Here is a 22,825-nt window from a genome sequence, read left to right as displayed (position 1 = left end):
CCCCTACATGACTCAGTCCTTGAACCCCTAGCTGATGTAAGGGACTTTCAGGATGCAAACCCTAACCCTTGGAGCCCAGATTCCATTTCTACAGCTCTCTATTGCTATGCAGAACTGTGGCCATAAACGCGGGTCAGATTGAATACAGGGCCCTTCCGCATTTCTCGGGGATGATTGGACTAGCTTCATCCCTGGAAAAGGATAACATGCAGCCTAAGTCACACTCTGCTCGTGAGCCAGTGCCTAATAGAAGGGCAGGCAAAGAGGAAAAAGCAAAACCCAGATCTGTCTACACTGCTTTATTGTCTCCAAATTTCATTCTGTCTGCCCATGAGTTGCTGTCTGCACGCACCACAGCCACGCCACCCACTCCCATCCCTGTGGTGTCTTCATAATAAGAGCCTAAAGAAACTTCTCTTTCTGCTAGTCTTATGAGTGGCACAGACTGTGCTTCGCATTGTTTGGGACAGCCATCCAGAAGCATAATTACATGATTAAGCCCTATGTCCTCTCCAGGAAATGGCAGCAGCCATGATTACCCCACCCAGGAGGGGATGGGGGTAAACAATATGCAATCAGGCTGTGGACAAGGTTTCCTACTGCAGCCCAGGTCTAGGCTGGTCTTCATTAAAGTTGGAAGAGATATACTCCTTATTCCTTCTATGTTCGTATTAAGAAAGACAGCAAACCACAATCAGGACTATAATCAGGGCTGGAACAAAATACTGATTGCCCTTAATGACCTTATTATTCTATCATTGAATGTGTTATAAAAACTGGGCAATGTGTTTCTATGTTTCTCTGAGTAGTGTACATAGATGATGTACATGTGGTTGACTGTGAGTTTGAATAGGGTGCTCTAGAGAAGAAGTCTCTCACCTCTTTCTGTGCCTAAAGAAAACACACGGAAAGCCAGGGAATGGCAATGCAGAGTGTGAAGTTAGAGAGAATATCCACGCATGCGCGTGCGCACACACACACACACACACACACACACACACAAACAGAGAGAGAGAGAGAGAGAGAGAGAGAGAAAGAGAGAGAGTCCTGATGTACACCAGGGACATTAATAGTAGCATACCAGTGTTAGTTCATCAGCAAAAACAAGTGTCTTCAATAAAGTCAGCTGTGAGCAGGGTAAGTAGGCACGTGTCAGTAGAGGTTGGGTAACATGGGAAATCTATACACCCACCTCATGCTTCGTTTTCCTGCAAGTTATTTTTTTCTTAGGTAAAGGATGAACATATTTACGAAGGCAGAAACTGGTCCTCCGTGTCACCACAATATCTGATGAATACATGAATAATCTTTAAAAGCCTCTGTACCTGTGCTATGTGGACATTAAGGATGCTGAATGGGTAGCAATTTAGAGATGTGCCATTTCAGACCGCTACACTAGTGGCCCAGGTGCAGAGGGGACACATGGCTTTCATTTGCCAAGTGTGATTCTTCATCCAAAGGAGCGTTCATTCTGTGTAGCTAATCCAAATCACAGGGTGAACCTTCTGCATCCCTAGCTCACCTGCACATAGCCCTCGGCTCTGCCATGCCTTTGGAAGGAGCCCACAGCTATGGTCCAACCATTTGTCTTTGTAGTTTACTTTCAGTCCACTGGGAAATGAACCTCAAAACTCAGCTGTACCTTCACCTCTGGCATGGCTGTGTGGTACAGACTCCAAGCAGGCAGGGCTCCCACATCTGGAGCTTCTGTTCATGAAAAGGCATATGCCCACCAAGGCCACAAGCAATAGAGCTCTGCCCAGTGAGGGCTCATGGCAGGGGTGAGTTAGCCGGGGCAAAAAAAGCTGGGAGTAGAGTGCTATAATTTTGAATCCTTCATCTGTCTTTCCTAGCACGCAGCCCCATGTCTCACAAAAGTTGCACTAGACCTCATGGGGTCCATGGCAGCAGACAGATGTGTATAATTGCTGACCTCTCAAGGTAGGAGACAGCCTACTGCTGGTCATCCAGGCAAAGCCCACTGTGAGCTATCCCAGGCAAAGCCTGGCTTCTTCTAGATGATTCCAAAGTCACTAAGAGTTCCTTGCCTCTTGTCACTCAGGACTCAGAGTCCCTGGACTCTTCTAAAGCTATTTTCTGTTTTTCCCCCATACTTACGAAGCATCATGGAATGCCCAGACTTTAAAAGGAGGTATAAGAGTCACCACCCTGGCCGGGCGGTGGTGGCGCACGCCTTTAATCCCAGCACTCGGGAGGCAGAGGCAGGCGGATCTCTGTGAGTTCGAGGCCAGCCTGGTCTACAAGAGCTAGTTCCAGGACAGGCTCTAAAAAAGCTGCAGAGAAACCCTGTCTCGAAAAACCAAAAAAAAAAAAAAAAAAAAAAAAAAAAAGAGTCACCACCCTGGGTTCCCAACTGTGTCCTTGAACACTGCCCCATCTAAGTATGTGGGTACTACTTAAATGCATTGGCACAGGAGACCACTTCCTAAATAGAACCCCAGTAGCAAAGACACTGAGAGAAAAAATTAATAAATGGGACCTCATACAAAGGACACAATCAATAAGACAAAATGACAGCCTACAAAATGGGGAAAGATCTTCACCAACCCCACATCAGACAGAGGTCTAATCTCCAAAATATACAAAGAACTAAAGAAATTGGTCATCAAACGAACAAATAATCCAATAAAAAATGGAGTACAGACCTAAACAGAGAAGTCTCAACAGAGGAATCTAAAATGGCTGAAAGACACTTAAGGAAATGTTCAACATCCTTAGTCATCAGAGAAATGCAAATCAAAACAACTCTGAGATTTCATCTTATGCCTGTTAGAACGGCCAAGATCAAAAACATGATGACAACTTATATTGGAGAGGTTGTGGGCTAAAGGGAACATTCCTGCATTGCTGGTGGGAGTGAAAGCTGGTACAGCCCCTTTGGATATCAGTGTGGTTATTTCTCAGAAAACTAAAAAACAACCTTCCTCAAGACCCAGAAATAGCACTTTTGGGTATATATCCAAAGGATGCTCAATCGTGCCACAAGGACATGTGCTCAACTATGTTCATAGCAGCATTATTTGCCATAGCCAGAACCTGGAAACAACCTAAATGCCCCTTGACCGAAGAATGGATAAGGAAAATGTGGTACATTACACAATGGAGAAAAAAATAACAGCAGCTTGAAATTTGCAGGCAAATGGATGGAGCTAGAAAACATAATTTTTCATATATACTCACTCATAAGTGGTTTTTAAACATAAAGCAAAGAAAATCAGCCTACAAACCACAGTCCCAGAGAACCTAGACAACAATGAGGACCATAAGAGAGACATACATGGATCTAATCTATATGGGAAGTAGAAAAAGACAAGATCTCCTGAGTAAATTGGGAGCATGGGGGCCATGAGAGAAGGTTGAAGGGGAGAGGAGAGGTATGGAGGGGAGCAGAGAAAAATGTAGAGCTCAGTAAAAAGAAAAGTATGTGGGTACTAATGAATGCCTAGGATACTGTGACTAGGAGCCTATGGTGTGTGAGGCCCTGAATGCTGTGTCATGGGAGAGATGAAAGGACACAGCACAGTCTCAGGGAAGGGACAACTGATGCGAAGGACAACTTTACTGGCAACTAGTCTGTTTCCGGCCAGCCCAGGGAAGCGCTGGGTTGGTTTGATGTAGGGGAGGGAGGGACACAGCTACCCAACCACAGAATTATTTGCACAGTATCTCTTGTGCTTTCTCAGTATCCTTAAGAGAAACACAGCAAAAATGCTAAACAAAGACCCCGTGATATATGGGCCAGAACCAATTCCAGCCCTGTCACTTGTGGATCATGTGGTCCAGACAGACACTGCCTGCATTCACAGTGGCCACACTGGCTAGCATGTGCCCTTCCTCTAGTGATTTGTTATGAGAACCAAAGAAGCTGCTGGGGAGGCTGAGGGTGGTGGTAGTGAGGCTCAGCACATGGGAAACACAAAAAATAGAAGTCGTTCTTTTCCTTCTCAATTGGTTACCTGGATAAGCTGGTGGCAATCTCATATCTCACCTCCAACTTCTACCACAGATGCCAATGCTCCCCTCTGCTGCACTGCTCTGGCTAAAGAGACCAGGGCCGCTGATGTGTGCAGTTGGAGAAACAATATGGTGTGATAGGTTTGAGAGGTGATCTCTAGACCAAGGTGAGTCCCCTTACAAATGGGACTCTATCTCTCATCAAAGCCTTAGGAAACCAGTCAGATAGGGGAAGAGGGGCTGCCTTTCTTCAGCACTATATCCAGGTTTTGAAAATTGTATATAGCACTGCTGTAAACATGGGATGGTTGTATGTAACTATACAACAGAATGGTTGATTCCAGCTCAAACTATACAGCAGAATGATTGATTCCAGATATCTGGGATGAAGGCGTCCCAGAGGTCTGTCCCATGGAAGAATTTTGGTTCATGTCAGGCCTTTGGGGGCTTATCCATCAGAAACTTTTACAATTAAATGAGATAATAAAATTCTATCACTTCATACAGGCAACAAAAATTCAGATAACATATTCGTACGCAAGGGGCAAGGCTTGTGGCGATCAGTTCCCGGTGATGGATAAACAAACTGCAGTATATCCAGAAAATGGAATAGTATTTGGCACTGAAAGAGGGGGCATTGGATGAGGCGTGAAAATTCATGGAGAATGTCCTAGTTTGTTTTTCTGTTGCTATGATAAGGCACTGACCAAAAACAACTTGGGGAGGAAGCATTCATTTCATCTTATACTATGGAGCGACAGTCCATCACTGAGGGAAGCTGGGAAGGAACCTGGAGTCGGGAACTAAAACAGAGACCAGAAGGAGCTGTGCTATAGTGTTCACTGGCTTGCTCCCCATAGCTTGCTCAGATCACTTTCTTATACAGCCCAGGTCCACCTGCCCACCCACAGTAAACTGGGTGCTCCCCCATCAATCATTAACCAAGAAAGTGTCCCCACAGACATGCCTACAGGCTAGTGTGATGCAGGCCACCCCTCAGTTGAGGTTCCCTCTTCCTGTGTTTGTGTCAGCTTGACAAAAATCCCAGCCCCACAGAGGAGTTTCCAATGCACATTTCTAAGGAAAAGAAGAAAGCTGAAAAGACTGCGTGCTGCATGCATCCTTCTTCAGGACATTCTGGAAAAGGCAAGCCCATGGAGACAGGATCGAGTGCAGTTTGGTTGTCAAGGAGTGGAAGAGGGTGCTGAACAGGTTTTCAGGGCTGTGAAACCGCCCAGTGCAATACTGCCATGGTGGGATAAGCCAATATACATCTATCTAACCTACAAAATGTGTGGCGCTGAGGGGAAGCTTAATGTATCCTATCTGGGTAGGTGTATCCATGGCAACACATGCAGCCTTCTGAAGCAGGATATGGGAAATGGGGTGCTTTAGGCGTTTGAAGGAAGAGCGCACAAATGAAGTCTCTACACGTCCCATTCAATTTTGATAGGAACCTTCAATGGCTCAAAAAAAACCCAAAAGTTTATTAACTTAAAAAAATTATAAGAAAAACCCCAACTCTTGTAGATCCTCCTGCAAGTCATGCCCCCCACCCTCTAACCTAAGCTTCCAGTACATGGCTTTGTCTACTTTAAAACCTGTCTCACTGGGGGCAAGTAATTGTCCCTAAAACATTTCAAACTATCAAATACAGCCCAACAAGCTTCTGGCTTCAGACACTTTTTATCAATTCTCCCAGGGCGATACAGGTCCACTGACATCATTGGTATTGCAGCAGCTGACACCTCTCTACCTGCAGGACTACCAGTGACCACAGCTTCAAAGACCATAGGCTCACAGATGGGTCCAGGTCACTGGAGATCTGGCCACTCTGTGAAAGACCTAGAACTCATGTGAACATGGTGGCTTTGTGTTCATCCCCTCCACTGTGTTCCCGTGCTCTCTCTCTACCCAGCCTCCTGTTCGTAAGCACTGAGTACTGTAGTGGAATTCTGGTAGAATTCTTGTATCTAGCGTAAACATTCGAATGAAAAACTTGTTTTCACTGTATCTAGGGTAAACATCAGAATGAATAGCTATTTTTTAGAAGTGCTTTGACCTTGAAGAAATCATTGCGGGAAACAGTAATTGTTTTCTGTTGTCTACAGAGCGGTTTTCCTGAGGGAGCTTCACGGCCTTTGCGTGACTGTAGTCACAAGACTGGCCGGCACACCCGGAGCATCTCGCATTATCGGGTACTGCGAACAGTACACAAAAAGGACTAAAGTTACAGGGTGTGATGATTTCCTTCACAAAGCATATAGAACAGATCAGGGGGTTTGGTATGAAGAACTTGTTTTACCTGAAAAACAACTTTTGTATAACAATCAATAAATACGCAATCAATAAATATGCTTTTACATGACTGTTCAAGGTTCAGTTCATAAAGACAGTTCGTCCCTGCTGCCACAGGCCTAAATCCACCCTGGACCTTCCTTCATTGATTGTCCTGTGCAACACAGAGCGCCAACCGAGTACAGAGGCTCCAACAGGTGCTGCCGTGTGGAAGGCCCCGCATTTCAACCCAAAGCATGCTGGGCTTTGGCCAAAGCATACTCCTTCAGGGACCTTGGGAAGTGTCTGTGGCCAGAATAACAAGGACAGTGTGGAAGAAAGCCGCATCTTCCAGCTAGAGCGCCTTGGACATAGTTTCATACTGGGCTAATGGGTAAAATTTTCCTCCACAGAAGAGTCTGATGTTTGATATAACTTTGAAAGCTCATCTGGGGGTTGAGAAATGAGAGACCGGTCAGTGGTAAAGTGCTAGACACAAAAGCATGATGACACATGTTCAGTCCCCAGAACCCACGCGAACAAGCCAGGCATGGTGGCACATGCTTGTCATCCCTGCATTCAGAAGCACAGGAAGGGGGATCCATTGGGCTCAATGGCCAACCATTAACCTCACTGATGAGAGAGACTGCCTTAAAGGAGGTGGATGCTGCCTAGTGATGACACTCCAGGCTGACCTCTGGCCTCCATGTACATTCATAAACATGCATGAGTACACACATGTACACATATTAAAAAAATAAACAGGAGAGGTTAGTTCTAGGAACTGACTAACCAAAGAAAAAGACATTTCTCATTTCTGTGGACCAGGGTCATCTAAGTGGCTCCAGAGCCCCGGCTATGTTTGACAGGCAGTTTTCAAACTCCTGGTTACCTTGTAAAAGAAATTAACAGCTTTCATTAATAGGTTGGAGGCTGGAATGCATTAAGTGAGGCTGATCTGCCAGCTGAGGGGACTCGAGAACTGGAGCTCCAGGCCAGTAGGAGGTAGACCCTGGTAAATGGCCATGACCCCTTTAGGGGCCACTCAGCTTCCTGGGTGCTTCACTGGCACAGTGGGTGACTGGGTATTTGCAAGGTCCCTCAGGTGATTTGTCGCTCAGAAGGTGGGATGGTCACTGACCCAGATATTTATTTTTAATATAACTTACAGAGAACAATAACAGAGAAACCTATTTGAAGGCTGTAAAAACTGTTAGTCATTTGGAAGTAATTAAGACCCAGTTCATCACGTGAAATTGCCAGAGAAGCAGGCTCCTGCCACAGTAAGGTTATCTCCTCATGTGACATTACGGCTCCATTATATGTCATGTGAAAATTTCAGAGCAGGCCTATCCATCAGTGGCTTTTACAATTACATTTTAAGAAGTGCTTAACCTAGCTGCTTCCTCTTAATCTCCCTTCTAAATCTTTGAGAATATAATCCTGAGACAATGACTGAACAGCCTCTGTCCAGTCTGGATCGGTTATAAAGGCTGCATCAGTGATTGGCTCTTTCCATTTATTTTCCATTTAAAGGGCCCATTTGGAGGGCACCTTCAGAGATGCGAAAGGATCAGACTTCCTTAACGACTTAGTCTGCTGACCTGGTGACCTCTGACCTGTGCCCTAGCAAGGATTTAAATTGTTCAAAGACAGAGGTGGGTCAGCTAACCAAACCAGTCAGAAAAGGTCAAACTCTCAAGGTCGCAGAGGGATACATAATTGGTGTCTCTGGGCAATGGGTCCAATGAGGAAAAAGTCAGCAACCTCCTTTGCCACCCAAGGACAGCTCCCTGGTGCCTCCTGCCTGGTGTGGGCTAGCCTTCAGTTCTTTGAAATTACAAGAAAATTCTCCTCTTCTCTGACATTCACACTGGATTCAAGTGTTTTAGCAAAATTAAAAATACTTCTAGTAAACTGTGTGGAGAAGGTGGGTCAATTTGCTTTCGCTTTGGGGACCCTAGGCATGGCAGACCCTTATGTCCCTGAGACAAGGAGGCCACATAATTGTCAGAGTCCACGGAAGGAGGATATGAGGAATGATGAGGGCAGGCCTGGACTCAGCAGCATAGAGGGAAGGTGGGTTTTACGTAGCCTTGTGGCTTTGCCTCTTCATCAGAGCTAAAGCAGCTGTGAGGGGGACTCTTCAGGGTCAGGTGCTTAGGCTGTGCTGATGGGGACAGCTGGGAAAGGGTGGGGTTAAGGGATAGTGCAGGGAGGGCACTCACACCCCTGCACACTCTTCAGTCGGGCCCTTGGATCCACTTTCAGCTGCCGGAGCCAGCATGAAAAGCTCACCCTGGTCATGAGCACTGTCCACTGGGAAGCCCAGAACAGCTGGCCCTTGTCCATGGGGGTCCTGCAGTTTCCATTTCAGGGAGGGGCAAGGCGACAAAGGAAGATGAGGACAGCAAGATGGGGGAAGGGGAGCGGGGAGAGAGAGAACAATCAGGTGACTATGGTAAGACTGGTGAGGGAAGAAGGGGAGAGCGAGAGGAACAAGAAGGATGAGTCTATTATTTAGGGGGGAAGAGAGGGAGGTAGAGAGAGGGGGCCTGAGGGCCCTCATTCACATAACTTACTGCACTGTATTGTCTTGAGGGTCCTGTTTTGAGGTGTTTCTTTCTTGCTGTGCCTAATTTATAAACTGAACTCTCCCACCCATCTATATGCACATGGAGAGCATAGAGCATGTGAACAAGAGCTCCTGAACACAAGTGTCTGGCAGTGAACACAAACCTCCTGGAGGAAGCATCTTTGCCTGCAGAGACTGATGGGCCACTGGGATCTCAGTGCAGTTGGGGGGGGGGTAGAATTTTGTAGGTTCAGAGGCTAATTACTTTAACTTGGGCTCCTTTTAGCCCTGTGGAACAGCCCCACTCTGTTTCTGAACTAACACCTCGTAAAAAGGAATTAAAAACCCCATAGAAGCTATAAACTTAGCAGAGCACTGGCTTCCACCAATCCAAAAGTTCAAAGTGTCATCAGATAGCATCTTGGACTGATAAGATAGCTTCCCCCATCTCGCTGTACCCACTTCTCTGGTGGACTTATCAAGGTATTTAAAATTGATTTATGACTGGCTTCGTTCTGTAAAATGATAGAAAAAAAACCCTGTGAAACTCCTTCCATATGGAATTTGGGGTAACCTAAATCTGTGTTCCCAACCTTGGCCACTAATAATAGCTCCAGAACAATCTCTTCTTCTCTTTAAGATGAGAGCTGTGGTTTTTACAACATGCATGCAGATTTCAGTATCAGCTGCAGTTTCCAGCATCCATGGTGTGTGCGTGGGGGGGGGGTGGTCTTAGGTTGTATCCCATGCAAAATAGCAAGAATACCTATAATACATTTTAGGGAGAGGGGAATCCAGTCTAACAAAAGATGGGCAAGGACCAACAGATAAAAATTCCAACGACTTAAGCTCCTAATAATGTTGCAAAATTGAAACACCCTGCACTCTAGAGCCCTAATGGGAGGTTTCACCTAACAGGACAGAACAAAGTGTTTAACATCCTCTGGGGACTCGCAAGGCCGTGATCTGGGAAGGGAAGTGAGCTGTCAGCCCCTCTCCATCAATCTCACTGTTAGATCATGTACTGTCTCTCAGCCTCAGTTTCCCCAACTAACAAAACAAGGAGTCTCTGTATACTCCAATCATTTTAAAGAAACACTTTAGACAGAATATCCAACAGGACCCCACATCCAGCGAGGGTCAAACTGTGACAGTTTTTATATAGCTTAAACCCGTCTAGGGCACACACTTCACTGTGGGTGGAAACCAAACGGCAGCTGTCTGGAGCCTGGTGCTGTGGTCACCCACTTTGAAAACCACCAGACTAGGAGCTGGCTAAAGCCCCTTCCAGGCCTGAAATGGGATGTGTCCATGGCCTAAGCCCAGGAGGACAGACGGCCCAGAGGGTTGCCATTTGTCAAGAAGCCAAGTTTATTGTTAGGGGTGACCAGGTTTCAAAGAAGACAAATTGTGCTTTCCTCCTCTACTTCCGCTGCAGTCATCTGGGCAATGGGGCTATTCACTGACTAGCCGGTGCACCGGGTTAGAGGTCCTGGGGGTTACAGTGTGGTTTGAGGCTCCCTGGTCTCTGAACTTTCTTGCTCCTTGGGTTTGGGTTTTGAGAGAGAGAGAGAGGGAGAGAGAGAGAGAGAGAGAGAGAGAGAGAGAGAGAGAGAGAGAGAGAGAGAGAGAAGTATTTTCATTCTGTTTGTGACAAATTCAAGGCCCAAGTTTATGTCTCAAATAAGGGAGACAAAAAGCCATCAAATTGCTGTTGCAGGAGTGAACACCAAGATCCTTGCATGTGGGGAGAGGTGTCAATAACTTGGTAATTTCCCTTGACTGGCATTGACAAGGGTACAATGAGGCTGACTATGCACTGAGAGAGTGAATGCCGTCTGAGAGGGATTGAGACGGAGGATTCCATTACCTGATGAACTCTGCTTGGGCCCCTCCCTCCTTTGGAGAACAGAGCCCTTAACTCCTGGAAGAATTGCAGTCTCGGCACCTCCACCCAAACACTGCAGAAATTATCTTGAACTGAAAAGACACACTGAGCGCTTTACGTGCATGGAGAAAGGCTGATTTCGTGCTCAGCTGGAGCTCTGAAGCTTCAGGAGAAGGTAACAGGTACTGGGGAAAGGGTGAGAAAGATCCATAAGAGCCCAGAAAAATGAGGGTTCATAGGCAGAGGCTGGTGTAGGTAGAGGTACTGTGATCTATACCGACACTTCTTCAGCCTTCTTTCCTTCAGGGCAAGTCCCAGATTTTCTAAGACACATCTGATTTGAAATATTTTCCTTCAAAAATATTTTGGCATTGATTTATTGACCTTATGAAAGGCATGTGGAGGCCAGAGGGCAATGTGTGAGTTGGTTTTCTTTTTCCTCCATGTGCAATCCAGGGAAAGTTGCCAGGCTTGGGGACAAGCACCTTTACCCACTGAGTCATTTCCCAGCTCTGAAATGATCTTATTTTCAGGAAGAAACCAGGGAGCTGGAGAGATGGCTTAGTGAGTCAGAGCACTCACCGTGCAAGAAGGAGGACCGGAGTTCAGGTTTCCGGCTGAGCGTGGCTGAGCATGTCCATCTCGTCAGCACTTTGGGACCGAGACAAGGGGAGCCTCGTGCTGGCTGGCCTAGACCATTTCATGAGCTCCGGGTACAGGGAGAGACCGTCTCGATGGGATACGGCAGAAGATGACAGGACAGGATGCCAGATGCCCTCCTCACATGCCACCCAGGCACATGCACCTTGTATACTCACATGTATACAGCACACAGAACATCGATAGAATAAAAATAAAGCTTAGAAGCACTTAACCACCACTGTGCTGGCTTTAGAAAGTAGCTTCACCCCTGCTTTGTAAGAGAGGAAACAGGCTGCGGAGAGTGCCTTGGGGACAAAGACCACTGAGAGGTCACAGGAGGACTGCCCTTCTCAGCTGCTCTCAGACCTAGCTCCCGCTGGGCACCTCTGTGGGACAGTTTGCCTGCTGATGTGTTTAGAGCTCAGGCTGTTCTGGTGACCATATGTGCTCGGAGGAGGGGAGAGTGGCCTGGCCCCTATCTTGCTTTGGGTTCTGGTGCCACTTAGCTGAGTAGATTTCAAAAGGCTTTTGAATGGAATGATAAACATGGCATTGTTATGAACATCTGTAAGCAAAATATGAGAAGACCTCACCCAATGAATGCACAGCCCCGGCTCCTTCACCAGCAATGTGGAGTTTGTACGCTTGGCTAATGTGCCGAAATTAACCCGAAGTGCTTACCCGTTGCAGAATGTCTTTTCATATTTTCATCTGCATGGTTGTTATTACAAAGTATAAGAATAATTCTCTACCAGGGCATTGAGGACTCTGAATAGCTCAATTAGAATCAGTGGAGTGAGACAACAGCAGGCCAGCTAATCAGCAGGTTTGCATAACAATCCTTCCAGGGAGTGTGTGCAGAATGCATGGGGTGTGTGTGTGTGTGTGTGCGCGCGCGTGTGCGTGTGCGTGTGTGTGCGTGTGCGTGTGTGTGTGTGTGGAGTGTTGTGTATGTGTGGAGTGTGTGTGTGTGTGTGTGAAGTGTGGAGGGTGTGTGTATGTGGAGTGTTGTGTGTGGAGTGTTGTGTGAGTAGTATTGTGTATGTGTGGAGTGTGGAGGGTGTGCGTGTGTGTGTGTGTGTGTTGTATGTGGCACATGTGCATAAAGAGAAAGCTAGAGCCAGTTCAACCCCTTAAAGAAGCATAGAAGAACAAGGTTTCATTAACCATAGGGAAAAAAGTTCCAGAAGACAGACTGGGGTTATTGCCTTCACACTGTGTGTTACCAGAATCCAGTATCATGTTTTTGCATGTAAGCCATTCATAGTAACTAATGTATTCATATCTATCTGTCTGTCTGTCTGTTTATCTGTCTATCTATCTATCTATCTATCTATCTATCTATCTATCTATCCATCTATTTATCTATCTATCCATCTATCTCTGTTATTCATTCATTCAGTCAGTCAGTCATTCATTCATTTGAAAAAGCCTCCTCAGAAGGAAGAATCCTCACAGCTATGTCGCCCCAATCTGGGTTCTAGCAGAGAAAATCCTTCAAATGGCTTTAGGGAGGGAATGGTGGTCAATGAGATTTCAGGATCACTGCAATGTAAGCAAATCCTGGAGGCAGAATAGTTCTGCAAGGTTTGTTGGCTATGACCAAGACTGTCTCACAGTAAAGCCGAGGCCATGTGCATGGTATAAGACCCAGGAGTGTGACTCTAAAAGGGGTCAAAGCCCAGGCGTGAAACACATGGGCAACTAAGAAAGGGTAGTGCCATGCCTGTAGTCCAAGAATTTGGAAAAGTGAGGCAGGAGGAGGAGTGCCCAGCCAGCCTGAATTACAGTAGAACCATTATAAAACAAAACAACACAAACCACAGTACAGCACTCCAGGAAGAGAACATGCTGGCCTGGCTACAGATTCAACGTTTGACAAGTCTGAGAAAGAAAGTTTGGACACATATCCCAGGAGAATCAGTACTCTTAAAACATGCACTGTGAGTGAGAAGGTGGGTAAAGAAATCACATTTCAATGGAATGTGGGGCCTATGTGAAGGATGAAGGGTCTTGGGGAAATGCAAGATGATAATCACAGCCTTTGGTGGAGCTGTGGAGCCCTACCTTCTGCCTCTCACTGTTGAAGGCCTAAACTCCATTACCGTCCTCTAGGTTAATCCAGCCAGCAGAGAATGACCTTTGCAGACTAAACTCAACGTAGACTGAGACATACAGTGAGGGTGGCATCTGATTTGATTTAAAATGAGAATTTGTCTGTCTGTCTAACTGGCCTGGTCTCATTGTATCGTCTACCTGGAAATGATCTCCACAGAGGGTCAACAGAAGAGAAGGTATAGCAGAAGGAACAAAGCAAGAATCTGGCGGCACAGCAATTGAGAGTGCCATGGTTTAGAGGCCACATGTCTGCTCAGAGTACTCTAGAGGGATCAGCAAAACCTCCCACTACAGGATTCACATGCTCATCAACCTCTTGCTGGAATCCTGTTCTTTCCTTTATATAGTCAAGGCTAGCCAACTGTTGTTCTGGGTTCAGTAAGTCTGAAGCCAGTCTCTTCCCGCCTAAGTGATGGCCACTCCTGCACCTCAACACAAACATCTTTTTCTTCCTTTCCCAAGGGACTGTACTATTTAAAAGACTGAAAGAAACATCAGCACCCAGTAATTTGTATGGCATAAGGCTCCGGTCACAGGCAGGGATGAAGACAGCCTGGCTCGCATTTATCACTGAGCCCACTCCTAAGTGTCCTATTTGGACGTGTGAGAACCAAAGTTATGTTTTAAGTTTTAATTACTGTGCCTAAGAGATCCATAAAACAAAAATGTCTCTAACCTGTAAGCCCCTTGCCCAAGGACAGACACTTTTTGAAATGGGTGGAGGTTGCTGCTTGTTTTCACTCCACTAGACAAGTTTATCTGACTCAGCTACACTGGATGTGCTTGATCACATGTAGGCAGGAAGTGTGTGTGTGTGTGTGTGTGTGTGTGTGTGTGTGTGTGTGTGTATGTGTGTGTGTGTAGGAAACATGTCAGGATGTATGCTTGTCCCTGGTTGGATGTAGGCAGGAAGTAAATAGGCAGGAAGTACATCGGGATCTACACTTGCCCCTGATTGGACCCGATGGGAAATAAAGACAGTGGCCTTATGGGGTTGCCTTCTTAAGCATCTGCAAAATGTGACTATCACCATTTTCTGGGAATCTTGAATGGTCCTGGCCAGAGTCCATCATCCTGGCCAGTATTTAATTAAACTTTGCTTCAAATTTGGTTCAGAAATTATGATAGTGGTCTTATTCTCAGGCGATGTGATTAACAGATGCCAGGCACCCCTACCTGTGGTAGTTTGAATGAGAATGGCCCCATAGGCTCATATATTTGAATACTTGGTCCCAGTTACTAAAATTTTCGGGAAAGATTAGGAGGTGTGACTTTGTTGAAGGAGGTATGTCACTGGGGACAGGCTTTGAAGTTCCAAAAGATTCCTGATATTCCCAGTGTGCCTCTGTTTTCTACTTGCAGATCAAGATGTGAGCTCTTAGCTGTTCCTGCTGTCATGCCTTTGACCCACCATCATGGACACTAACCCTCTGAAACAGTAAGCCCAATTAAACTCTTCCATAAGTTGTCTCGGCCATGGTGTTTTGTCATAGAAAAGGAACTGAGACACTACCCTCTGTCACTGTTGGGTCACCTCCCTTCTCAGTGGCTAGTTGGTGTCTATGTCTCTTCCATGTGCCCTATCCGAACTCTCTCTTGGGTTTTACCTGCCCGCCATCTGCCTACTCTAGAAACACATGGGAACAGGAGGACACACCCTTTCTATAAACATACTGCTTTTGCACTCAAACACACTTGCCTGTCTGCTGCAACTGTATCCCCATAGGCAAGATCGTGTGGCCTTCAGGAGGCTCTGGCTCTGGGGCAAGTGGCTCCTGACCTGTGCACAGAGATGCACATGCAGAAGCCTTGCCTTGGCGTCATGTCAGACGATCTGAAGGGGGTGCTGTAGGCTATGCTGATCCTGTGGGTTGGTGTTCAGACAACCCCTCCCTGCAGTCCAGGCTCCTGGCCCAAGAACCAAATGGAGCTTTAAGCTCAGGAGCATTGCCTAGCACAGGAGGGGCTTCCAGTTCCCTCTCAGTCGGCAGAAACCTCTAGGAAACAGTCATGGCTGCAATCACAGTTCCAGAGTTACCTAGATGCACGAGAAAATGGCTGAAACTGATGCTGATTAGAGGATATATACTCTGAACCTCAGCAAGCCACGTCTCTTGGATAGTTTTGGGTTTTTTCCCTATTTTTTTCTTATCCAATCAAATCTTTCCAGGTGACAGGTTTCAGCCAAGCTAGGAGCACTGGGGGCTTCCGAGGACAGTCCACACAGGCGATCTGTGTAGTCTAGATACCCCTTTCTCAGTTCAAAATCTTTAACTGGTTCCTTTCCACTATCACCCTAGCTGGGTGCTGTGTTCCTGATACTTTTGGGGGCTTGAGGGTTCTACCACTCTTAGGCAAGAGGTACCTTTTACCCAATCTAACTTTTATAATCACTACAACAATAAATTCCAGACAAAGACACCACCTTTCATTTTGAGTCTGGGTAGAACCCAATATCGTCTCTTTGTATTCTAGAATCAGTTTCCATAACAACTATGCCTTTTGTTGTACCCTAGGTTAGCAGTCCTGTTGGGATAGAACGGACAGCTCTCTGTTTCTCTCTCTCTCTCTCTCTAAAAACCCTTGACTTCCATATTTACCCACTGCTGCAGTCTAATACCAACTGTTGGCATGGACTGAATATACAGGAATTGGGCCTTCTTCCCTTTCAAATTAAAACATCTGTAGGACAAAACACTTCCCACACAGGAGTATATAAAAACACTGCAATATACTTTGAAGTTCAGTCGGTGAACAGATTTGAAAGAGGAAGGAAGTATGAATGGTTGAATGGAGGACAACCAGGCTGTAGCAACAGCTGGGAGACTTACACCAGAGTCAATGGCATAACCTATGAGGAGAGAGCAACGAAGGCGGAATTCAGGCTATGGAGGCCCTGGGAGAGTCACATGAGTTCTCTGAGTCTCAGTGGTGCTTCTTGTAGAGGATAAAGACTGGGTTGCCATGTGATTGCATAAAAAAGAAAAGCAAAGACTTAAAAATACTCATTACAGTACTTATAGGAGTTCACTTAGCAATTATATTGTCAATGAGGATAGTGCCTATGGTTACATAAATCAGCTATTACAATATCAGAACTGGCTTTTGCCCTTTGCAGAGTGAGGCTAATTGTATAGAAAACAGGTATCTAGGGATTTATTTATTCGTTTGTGTGTATAGGTACCATGGTGTACATATGTAGAGGTCAGGGGATTGGTTCTCACCTTTCCACCTCCTGAGACAGAATCCCTTTGGTGCTTCCTAAGCCCAGCTACCTGGACCACTAGCTTACATGTATTCTTTGTCTCCCATCTCCAGGTAAGGGATACTGGACTTGCAGATGCTTTTACATGGGTTCTAAAGATTCAAACTCAAGTCATCTAGCAAGTGGCTTTATCAGTGGCCTATTTCCCCAGCCCCTGTGGGTTTTCTTGGCAACCTTTTCCTCCTGAGCTATTATGCCACGTCTGGAATTAAAGGAGGACATCTATTCATTTCCATTGCTGAGGCCGGAGAGAATGACCTGGATGACCTCTCTACTTACAGCTCTACATAAGCATGTTTAATTTTGAAACAGAAGCAAAAACATATGGATTAATCACTGAAGAATGTGTTCCATGTTCCACATCCCTAGTGCTGGAGTGTTCTTCCCTATGAGCAGGCAAAACAAGAACACATGTGTTTTGGGTACCTTCATGGCTGTGGTGACATTCAGAAGCAAAATTTGTGCTTTTGTCCACAAACCAGGATGTCCACTTTTCCACAAGGTTCTTCCTGTTCCCTCAGGTATCCATGATTCCAGGTGCTCTTCCATAAATAATGTCCTCAAACCCTTGGCTTTTTTTTCTCTTTTCATTTTTAAAAATTGTGTTTGGTTATAACAGGGTCTTACTAGGAGCTATATAGGTTTAGGGAGCCTATATAGCCCAAGCTGGCCTTTTATTCATGATCTTTCTGCCTTAGCCTCCCAAGAGCTGGGCTTACAAGCAAGCCTGGCCCTCAAGCTTTTATCATTAAAAGAAAAACTATTCACATATTTGGAACATCATTTTATTTCTTTGCTTTTTTTTTCCTGTGTGATGCTCGGGGTTGAACTGAAGACCTTGCACATACTGAGCAAGCCACCTGCCACTGAGATGTGTCCCCGGCCTTCTTTTTTCCCCTTTATTTGTAAACAAGATCTTGCTAAATTGCCTAAGTTTGCCTAGAACTCACACTATAGATGGGCCTTGAAATATAATCCTCCTTTCTCAGCCTCCTTAACATGTGGATGTAGAGGACTGTAGCACCTGGCTCAGCTATGTTTTTAAATACTATTTATGTCCAACATAGTAGACCTCAGGTCTCCAGAAGTCTTCCTAATTAAGACCTTTTAGGATGGTGAACAAAATACCCTATTTTTTTTAAAGTTAGGTGGCAGGAAAACAAGGGAATGTTGTATGCCAGAAAGCAAGCCCAGAAGGAACTGGCACAGAGTTGGAACCTGCCATGGGCATCTTCCTGTGTTTCGCCCCTTAGCAGCACTCAGCCCTTCTGTCTCTGCAGGAAGACAAAATTGATAACTCTCCTTTTAATACATGTACATATACATGTATATGTATATTCTCACCTTTAAGATACATATCTTATATACATGAATGAATATGTATTATTATATATGAATATATATTATATACATTCATTCTATGAGTTCTATTCCTTTAGAGAACCTAACTAATACTAGCACAGATGTGCTTTAGAAAACTTTTATTTATAGACAGCCAGGGAGGGAGGGGAACTTGGCCCAGGAATGGTAATTCACCGAGCCATGCATCACAGTATGGCTTCTCATGATTTCCCTCCAGAACATGTCTACTGCATGAGACATCTGAGCTGTGTGGAGAGCACTGTTGTGATGCTCTTGATTTCTTCACATCTCTCTGCATCCCTGTCTCTAGGCTAGCCTGTGTGCTCCAGTTTAGTCCGTGGGACAATATCAAATGAGATGCATGGAGATCAAGGATCCTCCTCTTCCTGTTTCCAGGTCTTTACACATGCCCCTTTTTGCATTAGCTCACACCAGTCTGAGACACTCCCATTTCTCCAGCCATCAGTGAGTGACTGCCATAGGAGGTCACCTGAGACCAGCTGGTCCTGAACTTTCCACAGGGTGACTAAGGTCCACCCCATGAGTGAAACCAGGTGATCCTCAAAGAAGAACTGCCAAGTTGTGCCCTGCCCTGTTTCCTGAGCTAAAATAACAATTATTCCAGTCAACTAAGTGTTTTGGGATTTTTTTTTTCATATCAAAAAAAGTGGAATACATTTCACAGGATGTTCATTATCCTTTACAGTTATACCAGGAGAGGCAATGAGGTATATTTACAGAAATAGTTTTTAAAAAAAAAAAAAAGACAGAGAAAATATGTATTTTTAAATATATTTCCATTTCAAAGATTTTGTCACCCACCAGCAGGAAGGAGCCCTCCCCTGTTCTTCCAGTGATTGAACAACTGTCCCTACCTGAGCAGACTTCTTTGTAGGTGGGATTGCATGTGTAGCCTCCTGCAAAGCCCACTTGGGTTGAATACACGCCTTTCAAGAGCCAGAACTTGCGCTCAGCCCCCCAGAAGCAGCCCATTCCTGCAGAGAACAAAGCAAAGATAAATCATGGATCCAAAATAAGGCGATCCCTATGTGTCACCACACTTGTCGGCTGGAAGGGAGGAGCTGTCCTGTCATCTGATGATCAAAAAGGCCCAAAGGTTTCAACGCTGGAGATGTACAAAGCAAAGGCTTTAGCGCTGAGGAATAATTTACTGCCAGCAAGATGGCTCAGCAGGTAAAGGCTTGCTATGAAAGCCTGGTGACTAAAGTTCCATCCCCAGGGCTACAAGAGCCACATACAGTGGCTCACATCTGTAATCCCAGTGTTCTTGTGACAAAATGGTGGTGGGGACAGGAGAATTACCCTGAACCATGTGCAGAACAGCAGAAATGACAAGAGGCCTCAACAGGTAGAAGAGACCCAGTTCCCAGGAAGTTATCCTCTGTCCTCACATGCAAATACACACACATGTGAACAATAACAAACATTGTCAAGCTTCTTAAAATAATTTGAAGATAACAAAAATACATTTTTCTGAATAACATAGCAAGAGTCTATTTTAAGAAGATTTCTACATTTACTTAATAAGTTAATAAAAATCCATGTAATGATTGACCTCAGGATCATTGAAAGAAAGATGTGTAAGTCTGGGCTGACTGAAATGGGAAAATATACAAGATCAATAAAGCCTAAGACAGTTAGTGCCAATTAACAATTTAACAGATGTGTTCAGCTTAAAAAAATAAGTCACAATAAATTTGCAAGTAATAAAGCAATGCTCACCCAAAAGGAACATTTTCTGAGTTCTATTACTGAGCATAATGAGTGGGGGGTTTGGGATGGGCTTGAGGGGCAGCTAAGGAACCACAGGCAACCAAAAAACTCCATCCACAATCACCACGTTTAGGCCAGTAGTCACCACATCCCTTTGGCTATCTGATGCAAACCAAGGCTTGCCTCTGCAAAGCACACATGCACACATCATGAAGTCTGCACCGCCCCAACACAGGACCTCCACCTCCTATGGGAAGATCCCCAGCTGCTCAGTACACCTGCCATTCTCTGACCCATTTCCACATACATGTAAGCAAGACTGCTTCCTCTCCCAAGCTGTATGTGCCTTTAATAAGTCAGATATGATTTTATTGGTTCCTTTTTTGTTGCTTGGTAAAATACCATGACCAAAGGCAACTTAGGAAGAGTCCAATTCAGGTTACATTCCCAAAGAGTGATGAATGTGTAATGGGGAAGGCATGGCAGCAGGGACAGGAAGCTGAGCAATTAAATTTCAGCCACCCACAGGAAGCCAAGAAGGATTGAAAATGGGGTGAAGCTATAAATCCTTAAAACCCTCTCCCAGTGATGTACTTCCTCCAGCAAGGTTCTGCCTCCTAAAAGTTCAATAACCTCCACACACAGCACCATGCACCAGGGACCACAAGTTCACATAGCTAAGCCCACAGGACACATTTTTTATCCAAATCACCACACTAAGTTCTAGGTAAGACAAGTGGGCACATGCCTTTGGAGCACACACTCTGCACTTGCTAGACATTGGATGGGACTATAAGAACATCTACTTTATGACATTCTTAACATTTGTTAATATTCAGCTTCTGAAAAATTCAAAGCAACATGGTAACTTAAAACAGAAGGTGAACAGAAAGTTCTACAGTATTCAGACATATTATACTTGCTAAAATGGGAGCAGAAATATAACAAAAATAGGTTAATAGCCTTCAACAGTGATAAATCAAAATAATGAAATTCAATGCAGTAAAAATTAACATTATGTTGATAATACAGCATGTATATGATTATATCATAATTATCTACAGCTAAATTAAAAGGGAAAAACACAATTATATGCATGCTTTTATTATAACTATAAAGAATCATACCAAAATAGACTGGAGAGAAATATACTAAAGTTGTAACCAGGGTTTTATCAGAGTGATGTATGTGAAAAGACTTCTTTTTATTTTTTGGAATTTTCTGTCTCTGGGTATGGTGGTTTACATCTGTAATCCGAGCACAGGAAAGGCTGGGGTAGCAAGATTTGCTGCAAGTTCAGGGACAGCCTGGGCTACAGAGTGAGACTCTATGCTCAAAATATATTTTTTTTCTGTAGTAGATTTCTACTAGTTTAAAAATATAAAACAAACATTTTTAAAAAGAAGACAGAATAAAAGTATATGTACTTTGATTTGTTTGCTATAATACCATCTCTCCTGTGGCCAAGTGACCTGTTTGCTGGCAGTAAATATAAAAATGCACCGAGCATCTTTAAAACTGAGTGTCTGTTTCTGTGGCACACAGGGTCACTGGTAGGCTGGTTTTCTTTCAGTGCCCTGGCTGAGTGTGGCGCTAATCTAATTGATCTTAATAATAAAAACCTGGAGTCAGATATTGGGGGTGAAAGATGAAAGGCCAGAGAAGCCACCAGTCACTAAAGTTCTTATCTCTATGAAATCCTCAGACCAAAAGGGGCTGAGTTCCCGTCTCCTCCCGCCTTATATTCCTCTCTCTGCCCAGCCATATCACTTCCTGTCTCCACCTCCCTAGGGCTGGGATTAAAGGCATGCGACTCCCAAGTGCTGGGATTAATGGTGTGTGCCACCACTGCCTGGCCTCTATCCCTCTGATCTTCAGACAAGCTTTATTTGTTAGAGCATAAACAAAATATCACCGTGGCTGAGCAAAGACAAGAGGGCATGGCTGGAGAAGAAGGGGAAAGGGAGTTGAGCAGCCCTGCTGGGGTACCAGGAGTTGTGCTGAGCTGAGGACACCTACCACGGAGCATCTAGCATCTGTGGGGCTCTGTGAATGAAACAGGGTGGCACTGTACCACAGTTAACAGTGATGGTACACAAGGTTGCCATGGACTTACACAAAGAGAGCACATTTGAAAAGGCTATTTGACCCCCATCCCTCCCTGGCCCTTCAGTGCAGGCCCAGTTGGTCCCAGGCTGTCCAGGCTATCCATTTGTATGGTACAGCAGTATCCCTTTGTCTGTGGCTTCCTTTCTTATTAACAATCATTATCTAAAAATATCCAGTAGAAAATTCCAGAAATAATCAGTTCCCGGCTTTATAAACTGTACCTCACCCCGTGGAGGGTGAGGAGATTTCACACCACTCCATTCTCTTCCCAGTCAAGACCTGAAGCGCCCCTTGTCCAGTATACCCACACTGTACACGCTACAACCCATCAGTGACTGTACCATCTCATAAGTCAATCAACTGCGGCACTATTTCGGTGCGAGTGTTCAGAGAGCCCTTGCCAGTCTTAGTGAAGGCCTCAAAGTGCAAGAGTGATAATCAAAGGAATTCCAATGCACGGAACAGAAGCCATAGGATGTATAGAGTGGCCTTTTGCTTCAGGCACACAAAGGGTCTTGAAGCATCCTCCACAGATAAAGGGGTTGACTGTTCTGTGAGCTTTTAAAGAGAAGCTGTGGAGGTTCTAAGAGGTCTAAATTTTCCCCATTTTATAATTAGATCTAGGTTTCGGTATTTTTTTTAAGAGTAAACAATGTTTCATCCCAACAAAGGGTTGTTAGTCAACATCACCCCTGACAGCCGAGGAAAGAATAACATAGGAGGCCTGAGCCAGTCCCCACAGTATCACAAGACAGTGACCCAGAAAGGACAGTTCCTGTAGCCCCCTGAAACAGGCCTGGACTTGCCCCACTATGCTCAAAGATGAAAAAAACTAAAACCTCAGCCAACCCAAAATATACGAGTGTAACTGCTGTTTGCT

At 45.0% G+C, this 22,825-nt stretch overlaps 1 protein-coding gene across 1 annotated transcript in view; it reads right to left on the bottom strand.

Annotated features, from left to right (window-relative positions):
* The window catches only part of Msra (methionine sulfoxide reductase A), a 308,377-nt gene that overhangs the window by 145,415 nt on the left and 140,137 nt on the right, over positions 1-22,825 (bottom strand). Inside the window, exon 3 of the mRNA XM_038309899.1 lies at positions 18,978-19,097. Within this exon, the coding sequence (XP_038165827.1) occupies positions 18,978-19,097 (120 nt within the window). The remainder of the gene's footprint in view (positions 1-18,977; positions 19,098-22,825) is intronic.

The sequence above is a fragment of the Arvicola amphibius genome, chromosome 13 (assembly GCF_903992535.2).
Source record: "Arvicola amphibius chromosome 13, mArvAmp1.2, whole genome shotgun sequence".
In the NCBI taxonomy this organism is placed as follows: domain Eukaryota; kingdom Metazoa; phylum Chordata; class Mammalia; order Rodentia; family Cricetidae; genus Arvicola; species Arvicola amphibius.
The sequence above is the reverse complement of the archived record's forward strand: the minus strand, read 5'-3'. Positions and strand labels throughout refer to the sequence as shown.